At 43.9% G+C, this 10,486-nt stretch overlaps 1 protein-coding gene across 1 annotated transcript; it reads right to left on the bottom strand.

Annotated features, from left to right (window-relative positions):
* Positions 1 to 4,421: 4,421 nt before the first annotated feature.
* On the bottom strand, positions 4,422 to 10,332 carry MZT1 (mitotic spindle organizing protein 1). Its single transcript, XM_070942970.1, has 3 exons — positions 10,284 to 10,332; positions 9,704 to 9,849; positions 4,422 to 6,518 (listed from the first exon to the last, which is right to left on the bottom strand). The coding sequence occupies exons 1-3, from the start codon at positions 10,330 to 10,332 to the stop codon at positions 6,495 to 6,497; spliced, it is 219 nt and encodes a 72-aa protein (XP_070799071.1). The 3' UTR covers positions 4,422 to 6,494.
* Positions 10,333 to 10,486: the final 154 nt, after the last annotated feature.

Below are 10,486 nucleotides of genomic sequence, written 5' to 3' on the forward strand. Positions count from 1 at the left end.
AATTTAGGACTCTTCAGGTTAGAAATAAAACAGAAGATAACTTTTCTTCAGAAAAGCCTTACCAGGCCTATCTTTCTGCTTAAAAACTCCCTTTTTATGACCCTGTAATCCCTTAATTCAGGGTAGAGTCAGGACAACTGGATGGAGCTGGCATGGTGGCCTAGAGGTGAAGACACTCACCTCCCACTCAGAAGCTTGAGAGTTCAGTCCTAGGTAGCGGCAGGTTTCCTAGGACGCAAAGAAAATTTTTTTTGCTTTGAATTCCACATAAGTGTCAGGAAGGGAATCCGGCCAGTAAACGCTCAACTCCATCCAGTTGCCTATCTTTTTGTTTGATTAATTTATTTCTCCTAAAAAACTGAACCTCCATAATTGGGAATGATAAGGCTACCTGCATTTTAGGTAAATAAGAGATTCCTGTTTTTGCTGGTTGGCGAAGGGGAGATGAAACTTTCCCATATTAATTAAAGGAGAAAATGCAAAGAAGGAAGTTGAGCTGAAATCTCATTTTCTGAAAATTTAATGGAGAAGCGTTAATTGCAGCTTTGGGCAAAACGTCTTCACATACTGCAAACCTTTTTGGTATGTTATTAGAAGCCCTCCACAAGTTAATACAAGCGTTCTACTAATTGATTGGGTAGAAATCCAAGTGTGTTTTCTCTTGCCAGCACACACACAGGGTTGCTTCCATTTCATTGGGTTATCACCCAGTCACACTCAACATGTTGTTTCCCAGTCAAAACTATGTACGTCTAGAAGATTTATTTTATTTATTTTTATTTTATTTTATTCAATTTATATCCCGCCCTTCTCCTAGTGGACTCAGGGTGGTGCACAGCTGAAACTAAAACACATACCAATACAAAATTTAAAATTTTTAAAAGAATTACATGACTTTGGCCCAGAATTTAAAACATTCAAATTAAAACCCATTGACAATTTAAAAAGCTAAAAAAGGTTTAAAAAAGGAGGGTGGGGTTTCACGCCAGTCCTGCTTGATGGAAAAGAAAAGTTTTTAGGGCACGGCGAAAGACCCAGAGATCCGATATCCTTTGTATCTCCGGGGGCAAATCGTTCCAGAGGGCAGGTGCTGCCACAGAGAAGGCCCTCCCCCTGGGAGCCGCCAGCCGACATTGCCTGGCTGACGGCACCCTGAGGAGTCCCTCTCTGTGGAAGCGTACTGGTCGGTGGAAGGCTATCGGCGGCAGAAGGCGGTCCCGCAAATACCCAGGTCCTATGCCATGGAGAGCTTTAAAGGTGGTAACCAACACCTTGATGCGCACCCGGAAGACCACTGGAAGCCAATGCAGCTCATGCAGGCAAGGCGTCACATGGGAGCGCCCCCTCGCTCCCATAATCCCCCGCACGGCAGCATTCTGCACCAGTTGGAGCCTCCGGGTGCTCCTCAATGGGAGCCCCATGTAGAGAGCATTGCAGTAGTCCAGGCAGGAAGTGACGAGCGCCTGAGTGACTGTGCGCAAGGAGTCCCGATCCAGAAAGGGACACAACTGGCAAATCACGCGAACCTGATAAAAAGCCCCCCTTGCCACGGCCGTCATATGCTCTTCTAAAGACAGCCGTGCATCCAGGAGGACACCCATAACTGGAGATACAATTGTTCTTTTAATTCTTGCTAGGAAGTTGAAGTCATAATGTTTAGTTAGCTAAGATTGGCTAACCCAGAAAAGATCTCACAGCCAGTTTTTTTAAAGGAAGATGGGGGGTTCTCCCATACACGTTACCTGTGCATTGGGGCAGTGCACAATCTTTGTGCACTGAGGATGTGGTGATAGAGGAAAATGTTGTGAAAGGCCAGGAAGTGGTTTTCTATTTTCATGAAAATAAATTGTTTTGGAAGCAGATGAGCGGAAGCTTTCCAATAAAGTGGATGGGATTAAAATTACGATTTGCATTGGAATCAGAGGTGGGTTTCAGCAGGTTCTGACCAGTTCTGGAGAACCGGTAGTGGAAATTTTGAGTAGTTCAGAGAACCGGTAGTAAAAATTCTGACTGGCCCCGCCCCCATCTATTCAGTAAGATTAGAGTTATCTGAAATACTGTACCTCAGAATTGAGTTATTATTCTTTGGATTCTTGTTTGCTGTTAATGAAGTTAAATTAACAGCCCTTGTTCAGAAAAGACTGATTTAAACTGTACTTGTGTTCGAACAACTACTAAGAAAGCTCATTAGTAGTCTTTAATTAGTAAACTAAGGTTTGTACGGACTTTGTGTGTGCTGCGTTCTTTGGGGTCCGTAGCTGGGGCAGAACAATGTGTTCCAAGGAATCCAGACATCATCCAGGAACGACCTTCTAACAGATCTAGGGTAGGCAAGATGGCCTAAGGCGAGATTGCCTCTCAGATCACCAGGGAGCATTTCCTTCGTGAGGGTCATCCTTAGCACCCTGGACTACGTCAGCAAACCAAACACTTGAAGGACGCAAAGTTTTACCTACTCCTGCTGAAAGGAACACACTGTTGTGGCCCACCAGCAGCCTGCAGAGCTGGCAGCAGAGTCGGACAGTGAGGTGGTTGGGGAGGAACATGGCCCAGCCCTGGGGGCTGTGGAAAGCTCAGGCGAGGGCTCAGCGTCGGAGGCAGAGAGGGAGCTAGACAGTAGTGAGCCAGAAGAAGAGTTGGAGCCTGTTCCCAGTGTGTGCACGCGCAGAGCTGCCAGAAGACAAGAACAACTATGAAAGCAGGGTCGACTCAGGAGTAAAGCCATGCCTTGGAGGTGATTGGCCCCTCCCATAAGAAACAAAAGACGAGCGAATGGGGAGGGGGCTTTTGCAGGAAACAATTCGTTCAGCCGGCCGTTGCCAAAGTGGAAAGTTCTGTTCGTGACTTTAAAAGACTCTGTGCCAAGTTTTGCCTTGTCTGCGGTTGGAAAGTAGTTAGGCGGCAGCTTGCCAAATGAGATAAGGTGTGTTGAGAAATATTCCTTTGAAAAACTGTTTGGACAAACCTTGCTGGCTGTGAATGAACGTAATTCAGAGTCGTGTAAATAAAAGGGGGTTTGCCGGGACCAATTCTTGTCTCCTGCTTGTTAAGGGAGCATGGTCAGAACACACACTTGCACGACTGATATCTTCTTCAGGGATATTTCAAATTACCTGATCTGTTTCATGTCTTTTATTGTCACGTCCTTCACCCATTCAGTCTAGAAGGATAACTGTTGGAACAGATTCTGTGCTAAAAAAAAAAAAGTTAGTGCAGTAAAATATTGTTATAAAGCCTTCCTTCAGCTTGGATGCCAAGGGTTGATTGCCATCTGGTGGAACATGCTGGGAACACTAAACAGTTGTTTAGAAAATGCATGTTTTTCAGATGCTTGTTATCAAATAGGATATCTGCCTTGGATGAATTTGCCAGCTTTTTATTTTGAAAACATTAAAATATATATAAAAAAAGTGAGCCTGCTTCTTCAGAGGCAAATAAATCTTTCACACAATTCTATTTTTTCCAAAGTGAAAAGCTGATGGAAGGAAACATTTGTGGAAAAATATGTTATATTGTTCCTTTAGTTTCTTATTTCGCTGACCAGCCTCTGATCACTAATTTCTTAGGAACTCTTGGACTGCTTGGCTATTTTTTAATGTTGCAATACTGTTTTTGAGATGCAGTGGCTCAGTGGCTAAGACACTGAGCTTGTCAATTCGACCTGTCGATCGAAAGGTCGGCAGTTCAGCGGTTCGAATCCCTAGTGCTGCGTTACGGGGTGAGCTCCCGTTACTTGTCCCAGCTTCTACCAACCTAGCAGTTCGAAAGCACGTAAAAAATGCAAGTAGAAAAATAGGGACCCCTTTGGTGAGAAGGTAACAGCGCTCTGTGGGCCTTTGGCGTTTAGTCATGCCGGCCACATGACCACTGAGATGTCTTCGGATAGCGCTGGCTCTTCGGCTTTGAAACGGAGATGAGCACCGCCCCCTAGAGTCAGGAACGATAAGCACGCATGTGCGAGGGGAACTTTTACCTTACTGTTTTTGAGTTTTCAATCTCGCCTTCTCCTTTTCTTTACTTTAGCACAGAGGTCTTCAAACTTGGCAGCTTTAAGAATTGTGGACTTCAACTGGCTGGAGAATTCTGGGAGTTGAAGTCCACAAGTCTTAAAGCTGCCAAGTTTGAAGACCTCTGCTTTAGCATCCTCTTCTGCAGGTGCCTTCATCAACACGCACATACACACAAAGCAGGAAACATCCCTTGGCACACAAAGCTGACTCAGAAGCTACTTAGCAACTTCCATCTTTTCGTCGACCAATCAGCCCATCAGTGTCAGAAGCTTCACACAAGTAAGGCAAAAATAATAATAATAAAAAAAAAATTGCAGAAAGGTTGCAGACCCGACTATAATTTTCAAAGGATAGATACACATCTAAATAAAATGACACTTGTGCCGGCCATTAATAACATAGACAAAAGAGTTGTCTGTACAATGACTGGTTTTATTTACCATAAAGCAAACCCCCGTTCTTGAAATGTTTAACACTTAAAGGTTCCAAAAATTCTGTCATGAAAATACATCACACTGGAGAAAACAAAGTTGTTTTCTTTCAGGCAATATTCAACGAAAGATAAAACACAGAGGTTTTGCTCGAGTTAGTAGCACACCGTCCAATGAGATTAATTTAATGCCGACATCAACCATTTTTTAGTTAGCTTTTTTAAATAAGAATATGAGAAAAAAATTAAAAAGTATCAAAAGGGGGAAAAAAGAGCCAAAATATAATGCTGTTTTTAAAGGAAACATTTTTTTTTCATAAACACATTAAAAGGTTTACCTTAATTTTTTATTTATTTATCCTCCCTTTATTATTTGACAAATAAGTCAAGGCAGTGAAGGTATCCAACACACCTTCCTCCCCCTATTTTCTCCACAACAACCCTGTGAGATGGGTTGAAGAGTGATTGGCCTGAAGTCACCCACTGGAATTCATGGCTAATGCGGAACTTGAACTCATGGTCTCCCACTTTCTAGCCTGGTGCCTTTAACCACTAGACCAAACTAGCTCCGATAACAATTTAATATTTCATAGCATTTTTTTTTCCTACCGGTGATTTATGTGCAATTTTCCATTTTCGTTAGATGTACATTTCTCTGTGAAACTGAGAGAACAAGGCAGGGAAAGCTTTTGCAGCGTTTTGATAAGCTGACACTGTTTTCATAGTGCTGAAGAGCCATTTGGCTCACGTAAGGATCAGCATTACAAGTCTTCAGCAACAAGCAAGTTGGTCATTAAAGTTTGCCAGATTGTTTGGTTCAAAAGACATTGTTTCATTCAGAACAAGATTGTTTCTCAGGGCCTGGTGGCTCAGCAGACTGATAGCACTGTGATTAACACCAGCTGTCTGCAATTACTGTAAGTTCGAATCTCACCAGGCTCAAGGTTGACTCAGCTTTCCATCCTTTCTAAGGTAGGTAAATTGAGGACCCAGTTTGTGGGGGCAATAAGCTGACTTTGTATAAATATACAAAAGTATGAAGGCTATTGCTTAACGCATTGTAAGCCACCCTGAGTCTCCGGAGAAGGGCGGCATATAAATCAAATTAAAAAAAAAAAATTGTTTGGTTCAAAATATATATTGTTTGGAATCGCAGTGTTCCAGTATTGGAGGGGCTGCCACAAAGAAGAGGGAGTCAAGCTATTCTCCAATGCACCAGAGGGCAGGACAAGAAATAATGGATGGAAACTAATCGAGGAGACGCAACCTAGAATTAAGGAAAAACTTCCTAATAGTGAGGACAATTAACTAGTGGAACGGCTTCCCTCCAGAAGTTGTGGGTACTTCATCACCGGAGGTTTTTAAGAAGAGACTAGGCAGCCACTTGCCTGAAATGGTCTAGGGTCTCCTGCTTGAGCAGGGGGTTGGACTAGAAGACCTCCAAGGTCCCTTCCAGCTCTATTCTGATCGATTGAAAAGATGCTGTTTTACTCTAGTTCAATTCTTAGAACTGCAACATGTAAACTTCCTTCTTAACTCGAAGGCTAAATATGTTGATGGTGCAACTGGATAAATCTGAAACTGAAACTTATTTTTTTGACCTTTTTTTTTCACAGTATAGCAATTGTTTTAACTTCAGTGAAAGAGCCAGCAAATTGGAAATATACAGGAAATAAACTTTTAAAAATTAATCTACCACAGTGAACTCCTTCATGCAGATATCTGTCTTCTAATGTCCATTGGCTACATCTGAACGATACAGTCAACATTTTATCAAATATGAGGCACATGTTTCAACTGGGACAATAAAAGAAATTTCTGAGTTAATACATAATTTCAAGATTTTTAGATCATATACAACAAAGATATAAAATGCATTTTGAAAGATTATTGGTTAATAGGTATTTAAAAAGCATTGTATTTTCTACATCCATAAGAAATTTACACAACCAATAACCAACATCTTCAACAAAAAATGAAGGTGAATGAAGGTGAAATCTTCTATTTCTCAGAAGCTTCATCTCAGTGAAAAGAAAAAAAATCTTCTCCTAGATTTAATTTGTCATATTGTCAGCAGCCTAAGAAAAAAGGATTTTGATTATACCGGTGTAGGTTCATAAACTACTGCAAATTTATAGCAATATGTCGAACATTTATTGGAACCATTCTGGCTATCTAAAATGCCTGTAGAAAGCAATGATTTACAGACTGTCTTGCAACCAGTAAAATCATGCTGCCTGAGAGCTGCCAATAGAGACTCTCCGAGCACCCAAACATATTCCCAATTAATTATAAAAGATAAAGCAGAGGGGTGAATCGCTAACTTACAACAGAATGAAAAGACCTAAACTTGGGATCTATCTATCTATCTATCTATCTCCCTCCCTCCCTCCCTCCCTCATTACTTTGAGGATGTAATACTGGGGACAATTCTAAATCAGTTCTTCCCATCGAATGGAAAGAACCACAGGCAAAAGAATTTGCAAACATGGGCACTATGTGAGAGGCAGCTACTCCTAATTTGAACTGTTAATGACGAAATAAGAACTTTGCTAGCTCAATACCACTACAGGTAACCAGTGGTGGGTTACCCCAGTTAACACCTGTTCTATAGAACTGGTAGTAAAACCGGCGGGAGGCCCCGCCCACTGACCCCGACATTATCAAAACGCTTCTGTGTATGTGTGCGGCCCCGCTGCGAACCGGTAGTAAAGGTAAGTAGAACCCACCCTTGCAGGTAGCCCTCCACTTAGGATCACAACTTCCCAAAATTTCCATTGCCAAGCAAAAACAGCGAATTCTACCCCATTTTACGACATTTCCTGCCACAGTTATTAAGTGAATCCCTGTAGTTAAATTAGTAACACGGTTGTTATGTGAAATCTGGCTTTCCCGTTGACTTTGCTTGTCAGAAAGTTGCAAAAGATGATCACATGTTCCCGGGACATTGCAACTGTCATATGTACATGCAAGTTGCAAGCGGCTAAATTTTTATCACATGACCGTGGGAATGTTGCAACGGTTGTGTGAAAAAATGGTCATAAGTCACTTTATGGCAGGGGTGAAATGCTCCCGGTTCGGACTGGATCGCCTGATCCGGTAGCGATGGAGGCGGGTGGTTCGGAGAACCAGTAGCAAAAATCCCTGCCCCCCCCCATGCCCAGCTGAGCCGCACAATCATCAGAGCCTTTTTTTTTTTAGTTTTTAAAAGCATTTTTTCTACAACCTCTTCGGCCGAAAAAATGCTTTTAAAAGTTTTAAAAAAAAGCCTCTGATGATTGCGCGGCTCAGCTGGGATCGTCAAAGGCTTTTAAAATCATTTTTTCTACAACCTCTGAAGAGGTTGTAGAAAAAATGCTTTTAAGAGCCTCTGACGATCCAAGTTGAGTTGCCTGATCGGCAGAGGCTTTTAAAAGAAAAAAAGCCTCTGCCGATCAGGCAACTCAGCTGGGATCGTCAGAGCCTTTTGAAAGCATTTTTTTACAACCTCTTTGCCGAAGAGGTTGTAGAAAAAATGGTTTTAAAAGAAAAAAAAAAATTGGCCACAACCACCCAGTCACATTACCCCCCCCCACTAAGCCACACCCACAGAACCGGTAGTAACAAATTTTGGATTTCACCACTGCTTTATGGCCACTTATAGTTGTAAGCATCCCCATAGTCACGTCACCAAAAATTCAGATGTTTGGGAACTGACTTGTATTTATGATGGTTGCAGGGTCCTGGGTCATGTGATCACCTTCTGTGACCTTCTGACAAGCAAAGTCAATGGGGAAGACAGATTCACTTAACAACCATGTTACCAACTTAACTGTGGCAAAAAAAAAAGTCAATACAATGGAGTGAAACTCACTTAACAAATGTTCATTTAACAACATAAATGCTGGGCTCAATTGTGGCCGTAAGTCGAGGATTACCTGTACCGCCCTGCTATACAGTTTGATGTCCCAAGGCACAAAACAGTGTTGTGGGAATTACCGTATTTTTCAGAGTATAAGATGCACCTTTTTTCCCCCTAAAAGTGGGTGAAAATTTAGGTGCGTCTTATACACCGAATGTAGCCCCGCCCACCCACTGGCCCCCACCCTTTGGCCTCTGCCTCACAGCAGTTACCTCCTTGCAAGCAAACAGCAAGAAAAAAACAGCTCCTTTCAGCTTCAGCACAGCCTAATTAGCACAAGTTGATTGGATCGGCCTCCCGACTCTCAGCTGATTTGTTCTTAGCTGTTTTGTGCAGGCTCTGCTGCTTGCTGCAAAGAGGTAAATTGCTGGAGCAGATTTTTTTTTCCCCTTGTGCTAATCAAGCTATGCTGAAAACGAAAATGAAAGTAAAGCAGGTTGTTTGCTGCAATGAGGCAAAATTGCTCAGAGGCAGAGGGAGATTTCTTTTTCTTCTTTTCCTCATCAAAAAAGGTAGGTGTGTCTTATACTCTGAAAAATACGGTAGTTGTTTAGCCGAGTAATGGCATTGGGGGGGGGGGAAACCTGTCTTTGTCTCTAGTTGTTTTGGCATGCAATGCTTTCCTTATTGCCATGCGCTGAAAAGCCCGATTGGGCTTTTATTATCAGGGGATGTTTTATTTTGGGGAAAACAGGGTAGATAGAGATAGATAGATAGATAGATAGATAGATAGATAGATAGATAGATGATAGATAGATAGATAGATAGATAGATAGATAGATAGATACCGTGTTTCCCTGAAAATAAGACCCTGTCTTATATTTTTTTTAAAACCCTGAAATAAGCGCTTGGCCTTATTGCCATGTGCTCAAAAGCCTGATTGGGCTTTTATTATCAGGGGATGTTTTATTTTGGGGAAAACAGGGTAGATAGAGATAGATAGATAGATAGATAGATAGATAGATAGATAGATGATAGATAGATAGATAGATAGATAGATAGATAGATAGATAGATACCATGTTTCCCTGAAAATAAGACCCTGTCTTATATTTCTTTTAAAACCCTGAAATAAGCGCTTGGCCTTATTGCCATGCGCTCAAAAGCCCGACTGGGCTTTTATTATCAGGGGATGTTTTATTGGGGGGGGGGGGGGGAAACAGGGTATGTTGGGCAATGACAATAAAGATTTGAAATTGGAAGAGGGTGTGGGGCAGAGCAGATCTAGGAGGAGGGGGAGGAGTCCTGGGGGTGGGGTGAATTAATTAATTCCCAGACCCTCCTGGGGGTGGGACTGGGGGGGGTGTCTCCCGGCCTCTCCGTCGCCAGAGCCCATCAGGCCGCCCACCCCCCCTTCCCGCACCTTCAGAGCCTCGGAGGCCTTTCGTAGCTCTCGGATGACGGCGGACAAGGCCTCGGGGTTGATGCCCTGCTCGCACAGCCGCACGCAGATGGAGAGCGTCTCGGCGTCCAGGCCGGTGTTGAGCAGGCGGGAGATCTCCATCAGCACTGCAAGAGAAAGCGGGGTGGGTGGGTGAGTGTATGGGTCGGGTCAATTAGCTCCGGGGCTCGTCTGCATGGCCTCGAGGGGACCTCGGAGAAAGAGGGAGAGAGGTGGGGAGACGGCCACCCGCCCTGAGCCCCGGTCAGGGCTCGTCTGCATGGCCTCGAGGGGAACCCCGGAGGAAGAAGAAGTGTGGAAAGACGGACGGCCGCTCAGAGCCATGGTCAGGACTCGTCCGCATGGCCTCGAGGGGACCCCGGAGGAAGTTGGAGTGGGGAAAGACGGACGGCCGCTCTGAGCCCCGGTCAGGACTCGTCTGCATGGCCTCGAGGGGAACCCCGGAGGAAGAAGTGGGGAAAGACGGACGGCCGCTCTGAGCCCCGGTCAGGACTCGTCTGCATGGCCTCGACGGGGAACCCCGGAGGAAGAAGGGACACACCGTCCATCGTTTCCCTCACGGCGTTCAAGTTGCCGGAGGAGGTCGCCATGGCGGCAGCGTCCGCGACCTTTCACCCGGAAGCCCAAACGGAAAGAGGAGTAAGTGAATAATAATAATAAAAAAAAAAAAAACCACCGCGGCTACCATAGAGCGGAGGCGAGGGAAAGAGAGAGAAGAGCGAAGGAAGCGCCGTCCCCCAGCCA

This window comes from Pituophis catenifer, unplaced genomic scaffold (genome assembly GCF_029215685.1).
Source record: "Pituophis catenifer annectens isolate HBS135680 unplaced genomic scaffold, rPitCat1.0.hap2 SCAF_4, whole genome shotgun sequence".
Taxonomy (NCBI): Eukaryota; Metazoa; Chordata; class Lepidosauria; order Squamata; family Colubridae; genus Pituophis; species Pituophis catenifer.

Bases quoted from the DNA above. Each gene is read 5' to 3' on its own strand.
- MZT1 (XM_070942970.1), bottom strand. From the start codon at position 10,332: ATGGCGACCTCCTCCGGCAACTTGAACGCCGTGAGGGAAACGATGGAC. The intron at 9,850-10,283 runs GTGTGTCCCTTC...TTTCTCTTGCAG, and splicing joins CGTGAGGGAAACGATGGACG to TGCTGATGGAGATCTCCCGC. The intron at 6,519-9,703 runs GTGCGGGAAGGG...CTTTTTTCTTAG, and splicing joins AGGCCTCCGAGGCTCTGAAG to GCTGCTGACAATATGACAAA.